Here is a 25,734-nt window from a genome sequence, read left to right as displayed (position 1 = left end):
CAAAGTTTCGAATTTCAATGTTCAGTAGGGTCCGGTTTAAAAGTTTTTATGCGAATTTCATAAAGATCGGTTTTCCATTATACAAAATCTGAATTAATTATAATCATGTTGTATTAGGTTTTGTTTGAAATATTTTGAAACACCATCATAAAAATTACGGATGATCCGCCGTTTTTCTTTTGTCTTTTGTAGACTGCGTGCAGAGATTTTTCGCTTTAGTGAGATTGACTGGCATTCTGACATTGGTATTCTAATCTACGTTCTCGTGCAATTTATATTCAACGTGACCAACACGTGCGACGCAACTATAAAAGCCATCTAGTATTTATAAACGATGACGACCTAGATTATGTGCGTACAAAGCAAATTTCAATTCAGGTGTGGCCCGTTGGAACCGGTCTAGAAACAGGAAGCGTGAACTACACTTCAGTGTTACCTAGGCTTGACAGGTGATATGTCTCGCGAACTTGGCCCCGATAAAATTCGGCTTGGGTTTCGTAAAAGTTTAAGACACTCCTTATGACGTCAACAATCAAGTGATGCAATTGGAATTCAGGTCAGAGCGGCAGTCGACAACGGCGCGTGGCGCTTACCTTCTTTTTACGTGGTTGATCTTCGATGCAATAGTCCATTACGATTCCTTCATCGGAAACCGGCGAATTGGAACTCGGAGGTGGCGAGGGTGTAGATCTGAAGGACGCGGAACTGCTGCTGCTACTGCCTGGCGACGTACCAAGAAGGAAGGCTGCAATAGAAAACGTTCTTGTTATGAGTTGAGCCTAAATAGGATTGAAAATATTTATCAGGCAAAGTTAAATTCCGTATTCACGCAGTCTCCTGAGCGATGACAAATGCAATGGTGGCTATAGTTTTCGACACTTCGAACTTATAAAGGTTGGAATGTTGAGGTTCTGATGTTTTTCCATGAAACGAACGACGCCACCAACAAAATTTTCGTAGCCCCATATATTTTAACGTAAGGTCTTAATTAACTCTGCCACCATATACCGAATGTATCGAATTCGACTCTGAACATAAAAAATAATATTAAAGCAACTGAACTAACCAAAACTGAAAAAACCCATTTGAAAAATTTAAGCTGATTACGGTTTAAGCAAAACAAAAGGCCGTAAGCGATTTTTGAGTTGTACAAAAAGTTCAAACAAGAATCAATAAAATAAAATGACATTTTTTTCAGTCATATTTCAGTAAGTATAAAAGAATAACTTCAATGTTTTAATAGAATACTATTACACTCAGCAATAAGTAACTTTACCGTCTCTGCTTCCGAGATTCCAATGTTGAGTAATGAATTTGAAACACTCGGTATATATACACAGAATAACTCACTTCCACTGTTCTATTTATAAAGTGCTGGAAGCTGAAGAAAGAAAGCTTGGACCAATTTTTCTTGGTTTGGGTTAGTTTGTTTCTAGGGTTGGATTGGCGTACAACCTAGGCGGGCAATGTTGGCTAATGAATTGTAGTATTTGGCAATGTACTAGCGATACGATGCATTAAAAACAATGTTTACTCTCATCGAATCGAATGACTTGGTTTGGTTAATAATTGGCAAAAGCAGTGACAGTGACAGAGCCAAAAAGGCGCTGGGATTGTTGTTCGTTATATTTTAATAAAAATTGCTCCTAAGTAAAGAATTAGCAGATATTTTTGAATTTACCGTAAAATATCGAAAATTGCACAGCATGCGACGGATTTATTTTCATTGAATAAAAAAATTGGTGATAATGCAGATCATAACATTTAACCGATTTCCACTACGATTAGAAATTTAAAATATTGCAATAATTATTGTGCTTGCCTAACGGTACCGGTACAGTTTTCGGTGACTCTATACTTATTTAAAAAAAAGTACTATGGAGACATTTCCTTGAAATAAATTGTAAACACCAAACTTGACCTTTGTGTGTCAGGTCACTCAGTAACAATATTTTATTTGTACTTGCAATATTTTTTTTCAATTTTAATATAACAGTTAATAACTTTAAATAAATTTAAAATTAATTTCCTTTTACATATACACTCATCAACAGTGTGACACTTATATTTCCTTTTCTAGACAGATGTTGGAAGTAATAATTAACACATAATTACTCTGAACAGGTTACCAGTGACGAATAGTTTCCCGTGCGAAAAGCCGCAGAAAGGGCAACTGCGTCAACCAGGAAATCCAATAATAGTATACGTAGGATTTATTTTCGTGTTCGTCCTTAGACCGATCTGGTCGAAAGTTAAATCTACGGCATTAATTAATTCTGTTTTCTGCAATTAGTTTTGGTTGCATTAATCTGGTTTACATAGAAAATCGATTGGTCACTTTCCGAGTTTTATAACACTATTTATACTTTCGTTTGCCGTAACGTTTACCTGAAATATTTAAATCTTAATAGACCATTGTTACCCAATTAAATGACTAAAATGGTCAAATAAAAATGAACATCATTTCAAACTTTAAATAGTGGTGTTTTTCGAAATTTCGCTAAAAAACTTAACCAAGTTAAGTAGTATAAATCTACTTTGTTGAGATTTTTTTTTATTGTTAATAAACGCGTGGATTATCCTCCTGCATAGCATAAGACAGTTTTTCTCTGTTATGTTATCTATGCTACGCCCAAAGCCAGTATTCATAAGTAACAAATTATTTATTAGATTAACACATCACTGTGTGTTAAATGACAAAAATGACTATTTCAAAACCAGCTTGAATATATTAATAGCAATTTTAGGCGAATATTAATTTGTGTATAAATATGTACCGGTTGTTATAAAGTGACAGACTATGGGAGGTAAATTGTTTATCAAACTTGACTTGCAGCTGGGCAAAACACGGAAAACAGGATTCACAACGCAAATGATACGTTGACATTCTAGATTTAGGAGTAAGATATCGAGGCGCGATTCCCTCTGACCACTGTGCGAAGAAAAAAAATTGAATAAAGGAGATGTCGGCTTCAAATTTTTTTGTTAACGTAGTAAAGCAAAATACGCTATTAAGATCCACTTTTATGGTTTAAGTTAGCACGTAGCTCTCAATGGGTTAAAATTAATTTCTAGAAAATTTATTCTATTCAGATCGATTTCATGTGAGTCATTGTGTTCAGAATGCATTTTGCTTAAACTTTTGAAGTAAATAAAAAAAATTCAGGTCCTACAGCCAATTAAACAAAGTGGCCGAATTATACCTACTTACAACAGAAAGAGATAGACCAACATAAACCAAGATGTCAAGGCTGCAACTCCCGATATGAAATAAATGAAGTAATAAAACCATTCGAATTTGAGAAAACTGCAGAAAAAAAGGCAGATACGATATGCAAAAATGGGGCTTCTGAATCCCCCATAGAAATGGGATTTTAGAGATCCTGTGACTTAATGATCAAAACAAGGAATTCTAAAATTCTAAGAACATAGTAGTAGCCTAGAAACATATGTAAATAAAATATCATATCCTTTAGTTTTGTTTTCGCCAACTACTTACTACAGGATCAAATTTATAAAAATTCTTTAAGATATTGTGTTTTTGGAATTTGAGGTTTGTATTTTGAAATATTAGAATTAGCTGCAAATTTCAAAAACGCCAACTTCGAACGATCTAAAAATTACTGCATCAGATTACGGCGAAGCCGTCACTGCACAGTTCACCAATATCGGAATCTAATAATTACCGCAATCGGTACCACGTGTATGACTTTCGACGAACTTGGTGCACACGCGTAACTCGAATGCAATGCTTTTGTTCAATGAACGTCAGTCGCACTATCGATTTTCCCTTTGTTCTAAGGTTTATGCACTGGCGCATATCGAGTCTATCGATCCGAAATCGTGATACTAGACTTGTACTTGAACTACTCACCTAACATTTTTAACAATATATTTATTTTGTTTAGAGATAACGTGCTGCTTGACACTAACATGATTTAGAACTTCCATTGTGTTTATTTGCGGAAAACTTTTTCGGTCAGTTGTACCCACGATCGATTATCAAGCGACTCCGACCTCCCATTGATCTCGGACGCCCAATTTTTTATTTGCATGTATACGTTTGTACTTCAACGTGTTTGTGTGTTACTTTGCTTCTATTTTAAATATTAGGAAAATTTTCCCTGCGAAAAGATATCAAAAAAATTGTTGTAAAAAAATATCTGGTTAAAACTAGGAAAAAGATGCAGTTTATCATAATGCACCTTTACCAATAAAACATCTGCAATAACACAGAGATAACGATTAAAATGAGCGCATATGCAGAAATACCTATCCAGAAATTTTTGCGAACAATTTTGTTTACCCGTTTTGAGACTCCAACAGTTTAGTCCATAGAGATACATCTTCAGGAAGCAGGAAGGACTGCGATTTGAATATTTGAAAGTTTACTATATTTCTATAAATGATCAATATTGTTATATTTCAAGTTATGCTGGAATTTGCACCACTCAAAAAACCGATTAATTTCATTTACACCCTTACAGAAAGTGAAAAAAGTTAAGTTTATTTATAGGGTCTACAAACCCTCTATGTGTTAACACCAGGTATGCGCTGGCACTTATTTTTGCAATCAATCAGTTACCACTCAAAATAAAATGGAATGATTGGAGATCCAGAAAAGCTATATGTTCATGAAAATATTCGATTTTTGTTATGTGGCTTCGTCGCTTAAAGGAAGGCAACCACAAATTAAAACAAAGAACTGTGTGTCGTGCTAGTCACTTTCGATTCAACGTTTTCACAAAAACCAAAATATTTTCGGTATCAAGTTTGTAGATTTTGCAAGACTGATTTTTTTAAATACTTATTTGAATGTAATTTTCGGGTGGTAGAAATTAAAACAAATATGACCGTGCAGAATTTATTATGAAAATAACGTAGTTTCGTGCCTGGTGCATAAATATACATATTACTTTTGGCGCAATCTAGTTCAAATCGAATCATGCACTGTAAACACTTTTCAGGAAAAAAACTGTGATAAGATTCATAATAAACAAGTCGGTTAAACAAACGTCGCCTAATGGAATAAAAATGTAAGAGCGGTAACCAGTGGGACGAAAATGCTTTAAAAAAAAGCCGTCTGGTAAACCTAGACACAATATCACGTTCGTGTCCCACTTACCTTAACAAATATTACCTAGTAAACCACTTGTAAAATGAAAATGTGTGTCGTATATCATCGCACGAAATGTTGCAAAACATACGCCACATGTTAAATCGTAAAAATCCGGAGAGAAGACAGAGACGGATTAGCGAATTCATTCCAGACACCGGGGGTTAATAGGTTTGGTTAGTTTGTAATAGGTGGTGGACTCACAAAAAAATCTCAAAGATTAGTATAAGAGTGAAAGAAAATTGTTATCATCGCAGTTTTTGTCAAATTTTCGCCGTTATTGCGAAAAATAATATTTCTGTTTAGCAGTGCGAATGAAAAATGTGCATTAATAAATAAGAAGTGAATTTCTAGTATTAAAAGAAAGTGTTTATATACTAAAAAAATTCAAATCGTCTTTTTAGTTTAATATCTATAGTCGAGAAGAATGACGTTTTGCAATTAAATATATAAATAAATTAACAGAAAAATATTGGGCTCTGATGAATAAAATTTACAATTGATATAAAATAAACATCATGTTTAAATTTTAAAACATGTGGGTGGCCTCGGTGAACTATATACATTATTAGGCACGTACAGTTCGAAAGGTCAAATAGCGACTTTACTATATCTGGCATTAACAGCCTACATTTGAATTTACTTATGTGCAAATTCAAAATTAAATTTTTTCGTTAAAAAATTAATGTTTAGCGTCTAGCTGTAGTTACTTACCACTTTGTGGCGAACAGGACAGGCTCATGAGAACTAAAGCGGCACTGCATTCATCCATGGCCGTTTTTGAGTGAGGATTGTCGTCTTGACTATTGCTAGGTCTTCGTTTACGAGATCTGTAACAAATCAAAAATATGCAGTTTATACAAAAAAATAAATACGTTAAAAGGATCAAAAGGATAGAGAAAATAAACTGTAAAAAAATACATAAAAAATATCTGTACATAATTCGCAAAATATGCAAATGAGTTAAGTTTTCTTGGTTTTTTAAGTGGTAGTTCGATATCGGACTATTTATCGATAATACCAACAAAATGAACAAATCTTTTTTGTAATGAAATTCTAATACTATTTATCTGCGCAACATAATTATTATATATCTCTTACTCGATTGCTTAAACCAACAAAATTTCCCCGCTACATTCTTGAAGCAGTTTTAGGATATCGCAGGATTCTACGTATGATTCTATGACGTTACATTCAAAGAAGACCAGACAAATCATAAACGAGGCAACATAAACAAAGGCAGAATCGTAAGAGTCATTGACTAGTATTTCCTAACAATTAATAATTACAGCACTAATTAAGAGATAGAGATTTAATAGTACCTAATCATTTCGTCAATTCGACCGAAATAAATGGTTTGTATATTTGAAACCTTCTAAATTAATTTGGGAGAGCATTTAAATTAAAATCGTCTATAACTTATTACAGTTAAATTAGAAAAAATAATTCTTTTAATAGCGGTAATAAGTTATAGGATTGTGAATTTTTTACTCTTCCACCGTAAAACTAACGACAAAAGTAGATATTTTGCAACATTCGGTCTATTGTATGTATATTGGCCGGCAAGTGACGCAAATCGCAATTTGACCATCAAAAAAAGTAAAAGGACAGACGCAACGAAAGTTGCTAAAAATTGGGTCAGCCGACGCGAAAGAGAATGTAAAAGTAATTTTTTCTCAACACTTCCTCGTATTGTGGCAGTGTCATTTTTCATATTTCTTTTTTTTTGGGTTAATGGAAATATTATTAAATCGTTTTTAATAAACCATTTTATCAGTAACTACCACCACCACCACCACCACCACTCAGTAACACACAAATTCAGTTGGACTACAAACACGATCACATCTGATAATTTATGCTTTACAATTGTTTAAAATTGGGTAAAACGTGTGTTACGGTCAGAGTTGAGTCGCGAAAAATAATTATTTTTGGTTTTTCTAAATAAAGTCCCTTTTAAAAAAATGACATTTCATATGACAATAATAATATAAAGTTGCGAAAAATATGTTATTTCTGTTCTACCGCATCAACGTGGAATATTTTGCAGTTTTGTTAAAATTAAAATTAAAAGAGCCCCTATCTCTCCTTAACTCACAGATATGATATTAGTAGTAAGGTAATTTGTCTAATCTATAAAATTTTACTCTGATTCTTGAACCTAACACATTTGGCTTTATTTTATCAGGCCATTTTCATAGGTTTCCAAAGTTACAAAAACAAAATTAGTAAGAATAGAAACTTTACACAAAATCAGTGCGCAATTTTTGAAAGAGTTCAAAAGTAACCCAAAGGAAGCTCCTAAACAAATTTAGAGATTACTTGTAGGCTAAATGTGAATATTATACGGGCGAATGCAACTCGGTCGGTCACTAATATAAATAAATAAATGTTGCAGTTTCTTTTGGAAAAAACAACCAGAATAGAAAAGTTTGAAAAATGTGCCTACAGCCTACGGTCTTTAGTATCTCTTTGTAAAATATCAATCTTGACGGGATAAAATAGCTAATCTTTACTTGCACCAGTGCGAAAAGATATCAGAAGGACATTGCAAAAAAAGTGGAAATGGAGGGAACGTGAAAAAGAAAAGCAACAGAACAGCACAAAGACAAAGTTGTCTTTTTACTTACAAGAGAAAGGATTATTGTTTACAAATCTTCTGCATTGCGCCTGCTCCAGTTGATGATAAAGCAGCTTCGTGAGATTGTTCATTAAGGGAGAAGCAGGGTTTACTTTAGATTGCCAGTTTTTATCCGTGTTGAATTTTTAACATTCTAGATATGATTTTAGAGATTCATATTTTGTATTACAAATTAGATATATGTTCTCGCCAAAGGTAAGCTTAACAAATATAATCATTTACATTTGAAATCATCTTACCCATATTGAGAAGGAACAGGAACGTCGATGGTGTGGGAAGCAGTTCTTTTTCTGTCACCGGCCATGTCTGCCAAACGAGCGAAATCGGTATCTTGGTCGGCAAGACGGGCGGATTTGCGCGATTCCAATAAACGCACCTCTTCCAATTTCTTCTGCACCTCGAATGGCGCCTGTAACAAAACGGCATTTTTAGACAAATCGGCATAAACATATTTTAAATGTCCTATAAGTTATTGGAGTATTTAGTAGTTTAGAAGTTATTTTGAACTGTTATTATTATCATCATTCCATGCATATTTTCGGTAACGGCGTATGAGGTTTCTGGTCAAATTTTCAAGGGCTCAATTTTTATTGGGTTTCTATATCCATTTCGTAATTTGTGCGCAGCCTTAAATCGGCCACGCGTGGCTTTCCACAATTGCGATGAAGTTCAGTAGGTGAGTGAATTTCATCCAAATGCATTTTATAACTATGATCGCTCAACAGGTTGCTACTATTTTTTGGAAACTTAAAAAAACTTTAACTTGCTAGACATTTTATTGCAATAGATAAAGTTATAAGGTTTAGTATATAGAGGCCCTCACGCACGCATATTTCTTCACAAAATTTGATATTAATTAGTTCTGAAACTTCTAATGGATCCGCTAATTTATTCAACTCCAGCAGCGCACAATATTTTCGCAATTTAATATACAAATCACATATTAGAATATCTTGATTAATTTTATACTTCCATGACTATGGACTTGAACACAGGGATCTTCAATTTTTTATGAAAAAAGTTTAATTAAAAAACGACTCAATTAATTGGTTGATTAACACGACCCTGCTTATTTAAAATTAAAACGGGGAATGACATTCAACAAACGCTGTAAAATCTATTCATAAACATCTAGAACTGCAAGCGTGCCGATTTTTGTTGGCAAGAGAAATCGGTTTGTTTCATCGGTAAAGGTCAAAATAAACGTGGATAGTAACAGTCGCCAAGCTGGCTATATCGTAGTTTTATTATCTAAACAACAATGTCGAGTCAACAGCTACCAGTTACGTCACATTTTATTATTCCACTTACCTATGTGAACGTATACGGAGCGCGTCAAATGAGCGGTTAAATTAAACCGGCTGAAACGAATGATGTAATTGCATTAATAGCCATTTGATAGACATTATGTAGGTTTAAGGCGAACTTGAATTTTGACTATGGGCTTAATATGAGTAAGCTTATAACTTTTTCCGACTTTTTTACGTTTTGGTGTTTGTTTTTGTATCACCTAGCTCCTCGCAACATTTTTACAGTTTTCAGAAAATTAAAAAAAAATCTATAATTAGACATATACCTATGCAGAATGAAATTTTGAATAGAAAAAATAATGCTTGCGCTACACTAATAGCTTTGTTCTCGTTTTTATTTCCAGAAACTTTCATTTCTGAATCTCTACGTGCTGCCAAAATCACTGAGTATGTAGTTGGCAGGTATGCCAGCTGGAATTATGAAAGCTTTTAAGAATGTTTAGTGCAAATTCATGTTGAATATTAAGTTATATAAGGGGTGTTTTTTTTCGATGTATAGAACTTTAAGTTGCAATAAAACAACGATGGATTATTCGATTGACATGAATTTTATTGATCCGAAAGATAATCTTGTGGCATTAAATTTTAAATAAGATTTCTGCCATATGACCGCCACGGCTGGCGCGGATGTAGTCCAATCTGGATGTCCAATTTTCTATGACTTTTTTTCAAAATTTGTGGCCGTATATCGGCAATAACACGGCGAATGTTGTCTTCCAAATGGTAAAGCGTTTGTGGCTTATCCGCATAGACCAATTACTTTACATAGCCATACAGAAAGTAGTCTAGCAGTGTTAAATCACAAGATCTTGGAGGCCAATTCACAGGTCCAAAACGTGAAATTAGACGGTCACCAAACGTAAATCGATTGTGCACGAGCTGTGTGACATGTTGCACCGTCTTGTTGAAACCACATCTCCTGGACATCATGGTTATTCAATTCAGGAATGAAAGAGTTGGTAATCATAGCTCTATACCGATCACCATTGATTTTAACGTTCTGGCCATCATCGTTTTTGAAGAAGTACGGACCAATGATTCCACCAGCCCATAAAGCGCACCAAACAGTCAGTTTTTCTGGATGTAATGGTGTTTTGACATACACTTGATTAGATTAGCTTCGCTCCAAATGCGGCAGTTTTGTTTGTTGACGTAGCCATTCAACCAGAAGTGCGCTTCATCGCTAAACAAAATTCGCTTATGAAAATCGGGAACAACGGCAATCTCGTTTTGGGCCCATTCGACGAATCTACGCCCTTACTTGATGATCGCTTGGCTTCAATTCTTGCACGAATTGGATTTTGTAAGCACGTAACCCAAGATCCTTCCGCAAAATCTTCCATAAAGTGGATGGACACAGATCCAATTCCTGTGCTCGATGGCGGATAGACACATTCGGGTCTTCCACAATGCTACGCTCTACAGCAGCAATAGCTTCTTCTATACGCACCGTACGGCGTCTCTGGGGATGCGAGTTATCAATAAGAGTAAACGTGGTGCGAAAACGTTCCATGGTTAATCGAATTAACTGCTCTGATAGACGATTTTGTCGACGATAAAATGGACGTAGTGCGCGATACGTATTCCGCACAGAACCATTATTTTCGAAAGAAAATTGCACTATTTGCAAGCGTTGTTCAGGCGTGAGTCTATTCATGATGAATTGCCAAACCAAACTGAGAATAAATCACTTGACATCTGTTAAATCGGTCGCCATCTTGAACAGTAATGCCAACTTAAAGTTCTATACATCGAAAAAAAACACCCATTATATTACTGCTAACTTGGTTACTCAGCTAGTTTTCAAACTAATCAGATAATTTGCCAACCGGCTGTTATTTTGAAGGAAGCCGCAGTTTTCCACAAAACAGCAAATAATTAGTGGATGGTTTAGCAACTAGCTAAAACCCAGAGAGTACTCAGAGTTACATTAACCGTCAGTGTTCAAAACAAAAAATTTGAATATGTAGCGTGCAATAGTAAATTCCAACAAAGCAAAGTAAAAAAAAGTAAATAATTGTATCGGAATATTTTTAATGTTAATATTTTTGCTAAACAAACGTTTGTTTGCACTTTTGGCCAATTTTAGACATTATTTAAGGGATTTCAGAAATAAAGCTCACTCTCCTCGTTTTATTATAGATATACTAGTTGTTAATTCGTAAAACAAAGTGTCCTCGTTTCGCAGCAATCCGTGGGTGTTGCATTGCCGTAATCTAGAATCACTTTCAATTACGTCAAGTGAGAGAACCATGGTTAGGTCACCATATCAGTAACAACGTTTTGTTGCGCTATTCTGCAAGACAAATTGATTTATTGTTTCAAACGACGTCATTTAGACGCATCTTAGGTAAATACGCGCAAAAGAAAATATTTGAAAATAATTTTTTAACTGAACATGGTGATGATTTACGATTTTTGCGATGTCGACGTCACAGAGCATCAATTTGCGTGAAGTATAATTTGTTTGGACAAGGCTACGATACTGAATGGAATCGGTCGGAATTACGAGGAATTTTGTTGCGGATGTTTTTAGTAAACTAGTATTAACTACGTCGTGGTCGTTGTTTATCTTCTGCGATCGGAAAGACCAGTCTAATTTTACTAGAAACTCAATGTTTCGTTTAATTCAAAAGTTAGTAAATTAATCACTCAAATTATCTTTACAATTACAATAACTGGAAGAAGTCTTTTACTTGTTGTCTTATGTACATTACAAAAATTAATTAATCTTACACGTTTTCGGCTGTTTTAAATATTTGCACACTTAATAGCTTTATATTATAGGCAAATTCCAAACCATATAAAGATGACGATTTATAAAATATAGGATATTGTGCATTTGCCAAACTCCCAAATAGATTTTGTACAAAATCTACACGGCAACAGAAATAAGAACAAATAATGAATGCCGTTGACCTAATTCTTCTAACTGAAACACCCTGTATCCTATCGAATGCTGCCAAAGTTCAGTTTGAAATAGACCGATTCGATTGGCGGATAAATTTATGATACGCACGTATGTCATGCGTGTTTTCTGCCGGAAAGAGCAAGGTCTTGCGAGCTTGTTTATTTACTTAACGAAAATATCTACGGCAGGATCTGCCCGTTTTATTGTTGTTTAAGTACATTAAGTTGTTATAAAAACCTTTTGTATTCGTAAAACAAAATCAAACTATATTTAAATTCAAGTGCTTCGCAAATTGTCGTGTGTTGTTATTCAATAAAATAATAACAATCGAAGTTCATCGCATAAAATAAATTGCAAATATATCAACCTGCTTTGTAGATCGCCTCTCTAAAATTACCTATATATTAGACGCAATTCTTAAAATTTTCGGTTCCTTAAATTGTATGAAGATTGGCTATTTCGTAAGGGATGCGCGTGCGGACAATCTGTATATAGATGGATAGTGTTGCGTATTTCGCAATTCGCAACTGTTCTTCAGCCATGGCATCTTCTTTTTTTAATTTTTTAAAATTCACAAATTTGTGTTTACTTAAAATACCAACTAAAACATGAACTATTCTATAAAAATACGTTCAGAAATTATTTAACTAGACCTTATTGCTTTAGATGTTTGTCGAACATAAAAACACAATTCTCGAGTCGATTTGTGAACGAATGTTATGCAACATGTTTAATAAACGCCACTTTAGTCAAGAATTTTTTTAATAAACGATTATCTGAAGAATAACTGCTGCATATTACAATTCAAATGCAATAAAATCCCCCGAAAATATTCGATCGCTCCCAAAGCCGTTACTTACCGGAAAAGGGACGCTGTATAACGAAGCTGACCTGTATATTAACTACATTTGGTTTCGATTAACAAATACTTCTTAATAACATACTTAATAACAACTTAATAATGGAAAAAACAGTATCACGTCATTTGTCAGTGTCAAAACGAAGCCATTGAATTCTTCTGCTATCTTGCCTTATCTTGTCTGCTCTTCTATATCGTAGCCTTTTTCTAAATTCATTATTCATACTTTTATGAACGCCCAGCTATAACTTATCATTTTACGTATAGCGATTTTCAATAATTTTGTGTCTCGAGAGAAATCAGCCTCAATCAATATTTTTCCACAATTGTCGTTGTATTACCTAGTCCCAACGCCACTGACAAATACTGACAATTTGCTTAATGAGCTTTTAATCAATGGCGGGCGCCAGTCTCAAATCGCTGGAACAACTACGTTAACCTGTACTTAAGAGCGAAAGAGCGAATTATCAGGGCGGACTTTGCACTGGCTTTTGAAATCGAATGGGACACAATTTGAATCATCTTACAATCAATCGAGATGCGCTGAAACTTATTTTTCCGTCTGTAACACCCGACTGACACGAAGCTTTTAAAAATTACATTCTTTTATTTCAACATAATAACGGTAGGTTACAATATATCAACGAGAATGTAGTTCATGATGTTCACTTTTGTTTTTCACTCCCTGTGTAGTGACTAGTGCCTCAATGGGTGTCAAGTTTCCTTATTTATGAAATCATTGATGTTTATTAAACACTATATCTCCATTTAGGTAAAATATGTTTATTATTCAGTTACATATTCGTGGTCAAGCATAAACGTTTTTCTGCTTATTTACAGGTTATCCATAGTCGATGCGCCAGAGCAACAGATGGTTGTACAAATCAAAATAAGATTTGATAAGGTTTGTTGTTATTCGTTTGTTTTTTACACGGGGAATTTGAGACCGTTTGGAATTCATACTGTTTTAAACCATTAAAATGATACACAATAACACGTTTTACCACAAACCGAAACTCAATTTTACGCACTCGACGCGCGTTTCGCCAACCAAGTTGGCATCTTCAGGAGAAGATTAAAACTGTTTTAATCTTCTCCTTTCATTAAAGTTTGTTTTATTACAATAAGCTTGCAATAAGATATTTTATAATCGACAAGAAACAACCATTCTAAATTTGATATCTTGCAATTTCACTTTAAAAATAGTCACATCTGTATAAAGCGGCAACTATGGGAACTATTTTGTTCTTTATATGGACTAATGTAAGCATTTCAATTTTATTTTATTAATACTTCTGAATTAAAATTGTTTTTTCACTCCATGGCTTTACGACAATTGCTTTTCCAGATAGGATCGAGCGTCTTTGTTAATTGGCTACCTGGTACAATTTTCCGACTAAAAACAAAGCAACGCCAATCAATCTGCTTTCAACAAAAAAAAAGTCCACAAACAAAGCTGCATTCCGCTCGGTTGAAAGTAAACCGCAATTTAAATCAAGAACGTATATAACTGTGCTATACAAATTGCCACATACGTTCTCCTAATTGAACGTGTTAAAATTCACTTGCCGGTGTATAAATTAGGTTAGTCCGAGTCGACGTCACGGCGGCCATTCTTCCGGCTCCTCCTTGCGCTGCCTGCTTGACCCAAATTCGATGGCGACTTCTTAGCGGCGAAGATCGTAACTGTTGTTTAGGCGCTGTTTCGTCGGACAACGCAGGCGACGGCACGGCCAAGGAAATTTTATTTTCCTTCGGTATAATACTAAATTCGCCGTTGCCTGTCTATGAGAACGCGGATGTTTTTGTAGGTCATTTTTTTGCATCGAGGCGTGTATTGCTTGGTTTTTAACGCGAGCTCCGCATCGGAGGTATTCAAGAACCGCGAGAATTAACTTTTCTTCCTTGCGCTTAAGGTCTTTTGTTTTCGTTGCCTTTTTCCCGTTATCACGAACTTATCTTGATTGTAGCCTCCACATTTTTATTGACGTTTTCTATGGTCAACGGGAATTTAAAAAACCGGTTTTGGCGTGTTTACTGGCATACTACTTTCCCGTGCTGACGTCACCAGTGAGTTGAAAGGAAATAAATCTTAATCATCGTGACGTCGTTAACCTTCGAATAAACAAGCAAATAAAGGCAGCGCATACCGTCGGAAAATCAGCTAAACCCTTTCCGTTCAATTGCGGTAATGACGTAGGTGTTGGTAATACGAGATCGTATCTCGAAGCGGAAAGCGGCTATTGGTTAAAAAGCGCATTCGAGCAACCTTGAGCGTTGCGTATGAACACACCTCCGTTCTAAGCAATTTGATTTACTTCTTGTTGCCTAATGACATGCGAAGATATTTTTAACAATGTAACGACAGTATTCGTGAATTTATTCTCCGTTTGTGCCGCTACAGACAGTTAACAGGAAGTATTTCATAGTTTTTAACTTTTACCTTTGACCCTTGGTAGCCTTATTTTATTTGCATGCATAAGCGACAACATTATTAGTGGCTTTTGTGGTGTGAGGTTTGAGGAAAATGGCGCAAACACAATATCTTACGAAGAAATCCATTTTGTCGTATTTAAATTGTAATGTGGAAGCCGGTGTTTTGGAAGAGGCGAAGGATTGTTAAATGCAAAATATTTAATTTTAATTACTGCTACTGCGATGACTCAAGGAACAATTAGCAAAATTAAAAGCGATCCCTGTGGAATTGAGGGCCAATTAAATATTTTAGAAAGCCATGTATCCGTAAATCCTGCTGCTTGTCGTTATAAAGCTGGTTTGTCGGAAAGTTGTAAGTATATTCCAGCAGTTCTCTTAAAGTGTGCTAGTTGGGTTTAAAAAATAAACCTGTAAGCTCTTGCTTTAATTTTGACTCGGAAGAATCAAATTTTACTTCCGAAGTGATTTTTAAAAAAATCCGTCAGAGATGTCGTTAAAACATATGCTTTTACAGAGGTCCTGCGTATGCCGATAATACATAAACTTATGAAGCAACTATAAAAAAAATTGAAAAGCTGCATTGAACATGCGCATGCGCGGGATTTAAAATCTCGTTTTTAATGACACTCAACAACCAACATGGCAGGTTAATGGGTGAAATGTAGAAACATGCGCATCAATTTGTAGCGCAGTATGGCCACTATATAATCTAATAGCTATATGCATTAAAATGTTAAAATGTTCCTTTTACCCAGTTGTCCTCACCCCAGAAAAAAAGTCATTATCCAATCACCATCAATTTTTTTACTTTGCAATTGCGTTGGCGCAAGTCTTTTGCTTTTATATATGCATTGGGTGTGAATAAGTGTGAAAAAGACTTCTTATAATATTTTTTTGTAAGTAGTTAAAAATATTTATGCAATCAAATAATACATTTAATTAAATTCTTGCAAGACTCCAACCTATCATATTATTAGAAAGTTACTATCATATCTAGATAGTATAATAGTGTATTACAATATAATTATAATTACTTATACGCTTATGCACATATATGCAACTTACGCAACAATCTAGTCGCATTATATTTCGGTTTACCCAGAAAAAATGATCACGATAATCGTAAAAAAAATAATCAGACTTTTGTTGCCCACCTACCTACCTACCTACCAAACGAATATAAGTTTTTCCCAAATAGCGGACCCATCAAACTTTGAAGATCTAATAATTCCCCCTTATCCTTTTAGAATATTTTATGAAGGGATTTTTCCGTAGTTGTTACGATATGGCAATACAATCGGTATGTAGAATAAGAGCAATGGCGAAAATGCCAAATTAAGTTGTGATAACAAAGTCAAATAATAATGCAAATAATATTTTTGGAATTTCCATTTGAAATTATCAAATAATTAGATTTTTCCCAAATTGCGGACCAGACAAATTTCATAAATCTTGTAGTTTTACCGTATGCTTTTAAAGAATTTTATTAAGGTTTCCATGATTCTTAGAATATATAAATCCTCCTGGTTTTTAAAATAAAAACAACCAATGCAAATGAAATTCGATGGAAGGAAACAATTATTTTCTTTTACCATATTGGTAGAGATTTATGTTACGTTTAATTTAGGTTTGTAGAAATGACGTTTGTTGCAAGGTAACAGTATAATATAGAAAGAAAAGGTTTGGATAATAGTTACAGAACTATAAATACATTTTTGTCAGATATCTTGTTTTTTAATTTTTAAGATGAACCTTTGTCGGCGATATAGCCCCTTCAGTATTAATGATCTGGAACCACATTTGAATGTGCATACAACCATGAAACTTCAGCGACCTCCAGTCAAAACCTGCGGCAGGTGCCATTCGAAAAATGTGTACTTACAATTTCCACTGCCTGTGGAACTGCTGGGTCAGTGACTAATTACTAACGAGATTTCAATTCTATCGGATACGAGAAATATATTACTCTCATTATAATTTAATATATATCGTCAAGTTTGGAATATTCGATGTTTGTCACCATTAGTCAGGTCTACTAATTGAGTGGACAATATTTCGTATACCTGTCCTGTTACAGAACCCTGACACGGAAGGAAAGAAAAGAAACCCATCATTTTCTATAAAAAATGAAGGCATTTGCATGCCCATAAAAGCGGTTAACTTATTATTGCGTAGCGTTCACCTGTTGTCGACAAGAATAGACGCGATTGCTTTCACCACTTTCCCTCTTACTTTCACAAACATATTAAACGTGACGATATACAGGACTACGAAAAACCTACACTTATATGTTTCCAAGTAAACTATTTCAAGAAAAATATATCTGCTTACAGCAGGCGAATCAAACGCCAATTTGGCATTTTAGCAATTCGTCGGAATTTTGATTTTGTGAAATTCAAAATAACTTCTTAATATCTAGGGCACTATAACTGGCCACCCCGACACTGACCTAATCATTAACCTGTTCACCAAATGAAATCTATTTCTAATATATATTTAACTTTTCGCGTGAAAGACACAAATTACAATATCAACGCACTTATACTGTTGCCAATAATCGATATCAACCATTTCAACATCCAACGCTATCCTCCGAGAAGAGCCAAAAACATTGCGGTTTAAATTTCGTTCGGTTAATTTCGATTTCCCACAAAACGTTATTTTCAAATGGAATACGATCACAGTGCGGGTAAACGACCCAAAATTAACAATGGAATTGAAACAAATACAGTGAACCGGGATTAGCATTGGCGTGAAAATAAGTCAGACGGTGGGCAACCATTTGCAAGTCATGTTCGTTATATTTTCAATAAAGTCGTTTCAGGTAGACAAATATAAAGAGCAATGACACCCGAAGGCAAAATTTAAATCGCTTAATAACGAGCTTCCTCTGTCCTTCACGTCTTTTGTTATGTCTTTGACTTTAGTGAACCTTTCAATCAGATTGAGTTATTTAAAAAGTTTTAGAGAAAGGCGAAACCGAGAATAATTTTGTTATAAAAGTGTACATAGATAGCGGAGGAGCAAATCAACATTAAAAATTTGATACACCCGATTTTACACAAACATAATATATCCGTAATTAACGTAACGAACACTTAAAAAATTCACTATTTCAAACCCCCTTTCAACAAAGTGGGAACTAAATGTTATAAAAGTCATAACCGTCATAAAAATTAAACATTTCAAATGTGTTTAAAATTATGTCTTTCCATTTTTGCTTTCTCTTCAAATTTAGAAAACGATTTTTTTTCAGGAGTTACAAAAAATTGAAATAAGCAACAAAAAAACTTTTATAACAACTTTGTGCATGTTTTTCTATATATATATATATATATATATATATATATATATATATATATATATATATATATATATATATATATATATATATATATATATATATATATATATATATATATATATATATATATATATATATATATATATATATATATATATATATATATATATATATATATATATATATATATATATATATATATATATATATATATAAATATATATATATATATATATACCCCACAAATATTATTGCACATATACATATTTTAAAATTTGGGATCATACTAAAATAAATACTTTTAATTATATCGGAAGAAAGTATCAGGTTGCCTATTTTATAGAACACTTGTGTTGGAGTTTTATTTAGCTTTTTATTTTTAATTAAGTTATTTCATGAATGGATTCCTAGAAGTCTTGTGTCGACCAATCAACAATGCTGCTAAATGTGTTCAAAACGCAAAGATTTAACAGACCTGACGGATTTCCCAGAGCTGACACACCATATTATACGCCTGATTTACCCCTCGCAGAAACCCATTCGTGTAACAATTCTCAAAAACGTAAACCGTAAACGAATCCTACCCAACAGCGCCTTCTGTGGTTTGCCAGAATAATTCCTGAGCATCTTTTTTAGTCATAGCCAAACTTTTCTGTTTGGTTACACAAAGTAATTTGTTAGTTTTGAAAAAGAAGAAGAAAATAATCACAGTTTATTATTATTATGATCTTGTCGAAGTTATAAACTACTTATTTTGTTAGATGACTAAATAGTCAACCAACCTTCACAACCTCTGTGATTCATAGCAGTACTTAAGACCAACAGTAGCGCATAATTATGTTGTAGCCATCTATCTCCGACGCCCATGTGTTGACGGGTAATGCCTCAATTAGTTAATCACGATAATACATAGCAGGTTTAATCAGCTTATCAATATGCCCCCTATAAATAAAAATAATTTCTATTAAACAGATTTATGCCATTTTAAAATACTCCAGGCCCCGAACCGGGCTAATAGTAGTCTCCCTGGCGTTTTATCTATGGGTAACATCCAAAGACAGCCTTGGTACATATCGCAGCGGAAGTGCATATCATCGAGCTCTGCTTATAGACAGACAACCCGCACAGACCAACTTGCGCAAAGCTAGACACCATTGAAGCGTTGAAATAGTTTAGTTTTGGTTAGTGACATTGATAAATGGACACAGTGGCTTGAAGGGAAACAAAAACGCAAACTTTCTCGCACCGAAAGGGACAGAAACGTCACCAATAATACTACAGCCGAGGTTGACTGTTCCTCGTCAATCGGCAAGGAATGCAATCGACGCTTGTAGAACAAAGGGAGCTCTCCAATACTGGCTGTGATTACCAGAACTAGTCCATTCGAAGATATTAACATTAACGCCCAACTGCCTTAGAGGGTGTGGTTAGGCAAGGCCTTTCGGATGAAGATAAGATGTAGAAACGGCGGTGGAAATGATAAGATACCCAAATTAGGAGCCGAAAGACCTTGATGGAGAAAATTTAAAATTGGTAGTGTACCTCAATAGATCGATTGGTCGCAGTGGAAGGTCGGCAAGACAGACCAACTAAACCTAGAATTCTGCCGTAAGCATTACAGGTTTAACCTCCATTCGCTCCCGACAGAATCAGTTGTAATTGTCCATTAAAGGTTTGATATCGGTTCCAAAAAGGGGAGTGTTTACTTTTCGAGTGCTTTGTGAAGGTTTTAAAGTTATAATCGTTATCGGACCCGCTGTTTTTTCCCGTTCACGCCGGTGAAGTCCGGATGGTCCGCGGGGGAGGTCGTTCTTTGCTATCGGCCAAAGTACTCTTTTTTGAGAACCCATTAAGTATAGACCAACAAACCTGGAGGATGATGGAATGGTCCAGACTCTTCTCTTAAGAAGACATCCTTTAGGATTTTTGAATAATGTTCACAACGTAAGGAGGAAGAAGAAGAACCTAAACCTAACTTGGTGTCCAGCCCAAGTCGAAGGTTTTCTGCTAATTTGTTATGTTTTCAATAAAATATCTTTTATAAAGTGGTCTAGCGATGTAGGGAAACAGGGCAGTAGAACTAGCCAAAACTAGCCAAACTAGCCAAAACCAAAAAAAAATTAGATGGTCTCGTTAAATGTTGTTTGGAAACGAGTTAATTTTTACCTTTAATAGGGCCACTATAGTGTCCAATAGATATATGCACTGCTCTGATAACTCTGCACTGCTCAAATACTGAAAACTGGACTTGTAGCAATTTCAAATGAAAAATATTCTTATAAGCGAAGATCTGTTCCGCGATCCAAGTAACAGACTTTTATTTTTTAAATTATAATTATGTTGTACGATTTATTTACTTCATATATGTAAAATATTTGTTAAAACTTAATTCAAACTGATAATCACCACATTGTAACTACCTACCATACAGTTTTCTCACTTATGAACTTGAATCATTTTCAAAAAATATATGTGTGTCAGTCATAATTTTAACGGGGTGTTTATTACGTATATTAAATTTAAATATTTATTGAGAGATTTATTAGTTTTCACAAAGGTCTTATTTATTTTCGAAAATTAAATTTAAGTCGAGGCGGGAACCAATCTTGATGAAATTTTATGGTGTTAAGTCAAGCATGTATCAAGATTAACTTTCATTGACTGATATCGGCTCACGGATCACGTGGTTCATATGTTTAACAATTTTATTCAGGAATTTTTAGGACGCAATAAAAATCAATTTTTCACAACACCCAATAAAATTATGTCAAACTTTCCAATTTCCAATGGACTTGGTTGATTTAACGCTGAAAAATTAGCATACGAATTCGGGCCACGGTACTAGGCAAGAGATTTTGGATGATTTCCGTTGTAAAATGACGCGATGGCGGCGGCGCGGAACGGTATTTTATTTCTAGGGATTTACCGTTAGGTAAGACGCAAGTTGGCGATTTTATCGCTGCTACTTGCGGTCATCATTATTTTAATTTAAAGTTCCCCAGTCATCTGCCTCTTAATTCAGGTATAGTTAATTACATTGGAAAATTGTACATTTGTACATTGTACAATTGTTTCTTTGAGCAAATCCCCTGAGACCTAGTAAAAATAATTTTCAATATTTGACATTTTGATATCTGAAAATAAGAGACAATTTTCTCTATAGATGTGATTGTTATCATTGTTATCATTCATGTATGACAAGAAACTACATTTATTCAGTGCAAAATTACTTCAAAATAACAATTAATAGTTAATATAATTAGTTAGTTAATACTACGAACGTTTTTATTTACATTTTTACGTTGGTAAAACGTAACACATTTAAATGATTTTAAAAAAATCACATGTGTAATAACGGACGTTTGAATTTATAATATGTAGTAGACTGATTAATTTTATTATAATGTTGCAAGAAACCAGTCACAGAGAAGAATAAACGTGGCAGTTCTATTTTCCAGGTTATTATTTATCAATTACGGTGTCGTCTAATTTTTGCTTACTATTTGGACAGTGTTAGTTTTTCATTCCACCGGACTGACTTCCTAATCTCGAATTGAATTAATCGCATGCGAACATATGGACAGAGAGAATTTTTTTCATGAGCTGAACTAAATCAATTTAATAACAAACGTTACGAAAAAATTAATTACAATAATAAAAGTACGTTCACAGTAAACAAGCTTTTGTTGAGAGAAAATTTATTACATTTTTACTTTAATTTAACTAACGTCTTTAATTCAATGATCCAAATTTCCGAAATCCGAAATTTTCTATAAACCGATTTCCACAAAATATATATTAAATAATATATTCCCTGAATTAAACAATTTTTAACATCACATACGTTTAGTATTAACTGTATGTATTAAGTAAATCTCTAATCCCCGGAAACATAATATTTTTTATGCCAGTAACCGGTTTTTTTCGACATTCCGAAGGCAACAGGAGCTGACACGCTGCCGAGTGCATATCGCCATTTGTATTGTGATGTGGATAATAGATAAATTATATCTGAATGGGGATGGAAACATCTTGTTCCGGCGTTTCCAGGTATGTAGAAATTAAAATTATTTAATATGTAATATATCCCACAAACTTAAAAAGTAGAAACCTAATATTACTGAGTCTAGGGCAGAGTTCTTCAAGTAAAGGTAGATATCTGCTCAGATAGAAGAAACTATAAGTGCAAAAAGAGAGAAAGTAAGAAAATATGGCATAACATTAAAACCCTTTGCCGTTGTAGAAGCTCCCACACTCACTAAGGTTACCCTTCCTGCTCTTGATCTTGCAAATTTATAAAGAATATTGTTGCCGAAATGGTAAAATTACTGTAGCTACACGAAAAACCCGACCTGAAGATTGCAAATTTGATTTTGCCAAAATGTCGTTAAATGAAATATTATCGTTCGCAAGTTGTTCCTTCCTTATAATGTAATTTACTTTACATTGCTTGCAATAAATATTTCACTTTTGTTACTTCAATGAAAAGTTCTCGCAAATAAATTATAATTGTACCTAGTACACCTCTTTTCTTGCACTAAATAAAGTAGAATTGTAATAATATAAACATATTTCTTGTAATAGTGTAAGACTTCTCCTGGCAAATAGAATTTTGTTGCAATAAATAATGGCTCGATAAGAGTTAAATTATTTAATTACAACAACTGTGCTTTATTTTCAGGAACCAATTCTTTTTCTCTGTGTATAAAAATACAATATACAAGTATATGCATATTTGTAAGGTCAGGGACCAAAATTGAAAGCGCAGTAAAATTTAACGTCTATACGAGCTCCACCTAATTAATGTGAGTGATAAAACGACTTATTTTCAAAAGATTGAAATTTAAAATAAATAAAACCTGAAATAAAATGGCAATATTATTACACGGGACAGATTAACTCGACAAAACAAATGAATTATATTGCGAAATGACTATCGGAGAGTTTTTTTGAAAACCGATTTGGTTTTCTGTAACTCCTGTCACTCCCTTAATGATATGTTTGAGCCTTGGGTAATTTGCGGCAAATATTATTACTTACTTTCCTAAAAAATTTCTAATTCGCATTTTTTCAGCAAATGTTTAAAAAGAAATAATAAAACTACTGTTAAGATATGCATGCTAACAACCAATATCCTCGAAACAACCGACCGATCGACAAGGCCACTTCAAGTAGGTCTTGGTTCCTAGAACAATTATGCCAAAGTTTCCAAGCGTGGCGATAAACACACAAAATGTCATAACCTATATGTCGTAGCGAAACATTTGGTTGTGCAATTATCATCGCTACACCTTGTTAACACGCCCCGTTTTTCAACCATTTTATACAACTTATCTGCTCTCCGTGGGGCGTTTTGCCGATGTGGGTCAAACGACTGACGGCCTAGTCGCGCTGTATCATTTACTCGGGCAAAAGTATGATCTCGCCTCAACGAGGACAAGTGACGTCATATCATTAAATATAGTATCGAGCAAAAATGGAAGACTCTCGCTTTAGAACCCTCCTACACTACTCACTCGTTTGATGACGCAAAGTGATATTATGTAAAAAATGTCGATAGAATGCCGCAACACCAACACTTAATAGCATCTGAAGGCTGCATTTTCGCATTATGCGGGCGCCTATCAGAATGTGATAAAAATAGAACGCGATAGGCGCATCTTCCGACCGTTGAGAATTTTAAAAAGAGAAATTTATTTACATAAACTGGATAGCAGGACAAACGAAATAAAACGGTAAAAGTAACTGGTATTTAATTGCGCCTCCATCGGCGCGCGGCGAGTCGCTGAACAACAATTCGTGGATTAAACCCAGATGCGAAAAGTATGTGGGTCAATCGATGCAGTCGCCAAATGCTGCGGCCCAGAATGATTCACAAATTTTATAACGGTGGCCATCGAAAATAGCAATATTAAGGTTGTTTACGATGCACTTATAGGTGACCAGGCCGACATTTTGCGCGGTGCCAGCAATAAAATGCCATTTCGTAATGCAATCCAAATTTATAAAAGAAGTTACATGCGCTTTAAACGTATCACAAGACTTGCTATGCTTGCTTGATGGTGTCCACAAATATATCCAAATTGTCTATCTCTACTTAGGCATTAATTTGTGGTATTTGTGATTTTACAATTCAACCAACCAAGTTTCGAAGTTTCTTGGAATTTTATATTTGCGCTGGATGGTTTATGTTGTTATTCCTTAAGCAAATAGACCGGTGGATATGGTATGCTTTAGTTTCCCAGTAGATTCACCCGAGTATTCAAAAATTACAGAAAAAGCATCCCAGTTTCGGATCCAAACACAACTCAAATAGCTCTGTTTTACCTCAAGAAATACTACAAAACAATTATTCTGATGACAGCTCAACATTTTATTAATTAAATCTACCTAGCACATTTTAGAAAAACTGCAACTGCGAGCAACGCGATTTATGGATAGTTGGCCATTTACATCACTCGCCTGCTTGGGGTGTATCCTAAACGAGTCAGAGTCTGGGGAGAAGTAAAAGTGACGTTCCTACATAAACTAGACAAACTGACAACTTCACTCACAGATTATGCAAATGGTAGATCAAGATGCTTACATCCCCTACCTCCCTTAACAAGATAGTTTTCCCCACTGCAAGGGACACCCAGGCAAAAAGTTACTGAGTGGATATTTAATATGCCTTCAAAAAGTTATAAAAATTACTGTAGCAAAAGAAACCGGCTGCTCGAGATACGGGAATAGAGAAACCATGGGCCTGCTAAAGAAAAGATATATATTTTTTTGCATCCTAATGAAAAAAAATTATATTATTTATATGGAACATTGCTGAATCAAGGATATAGTCTGTTGATAGATATAAGAAAGTGACCAATTGCTTTTGAATGGGATTATCCAAGGGTGGTCATTAACATACAATGCAACAAAATTATTAAGTTTCGGAATTAAAATTCAGGTAAAATTGTGGTCCGTAATAGAAAATAATTTTATTCCTACCAGTGTTTAATATTCTTTGGTTTGGTATACTACTTAGTTTAAGTTTATTAGTAATCATTCTTATTTCGTGTGTAATACAGCCTGTGTTGAATCGTGTGCAAGTCTAGTGTATCTCAGGAGACGCTCCCGCCCAAATGTAGAAAACATTATTCTATTGAGACTAAGGAAGTTAT

General features: G+C 34.4%; 1 protein-coding gene across 1 annotated transcript in view; it reads right to left on the bottom strand.

Moving 5' to 3' along the window:
- The window catches only part of LOC132696119 (zinc finger protein 395), a 68,494-nt gene that overhangs the window by 32,523 nt on the left and 10,237 nt on the right, over positions 1-25,734 (bottom strand). The window contains exons 2-4 of the mRNA XM_060660744.1: positions 7,997-8,166; positions 5,831-5,946; positions 594-745 (exon numbers count right to left, since the gene is read on the bottom strand). Coding sequence (XP_060516727.1) covers positions 594-745; positions 5,831-5,946; positions 7,997-8,166 — 438 coding nt within the window. The remainder of the gene's footprint in view (positions 1-593; positions 746-5,830; positions 5,947-7,996; positions 8,167-25,734) is intronic.

This window comes from Cylas formicarius, unplaced genomic scaffold (genome assembly GCF_029955315.1).
Source record: "Cylas formicarius isolate icCylForm1 unplaced genomic scaffold, icCylForm1.1 PGA_scaffold_1__22_contigs__length_36826433, whole genome shotgun sequence".
Classification (NCBI taxonomy): Eukaryota; Metazoa; Arthropoda; class Insecta; order Coleoptera; family Brentidae; genus Cylas; species Cylas formicarius.
Note: the sequence above shows the minus strand (reverse complement) of the source record. Positions and strands in the feature narration are given on the sequence as shown.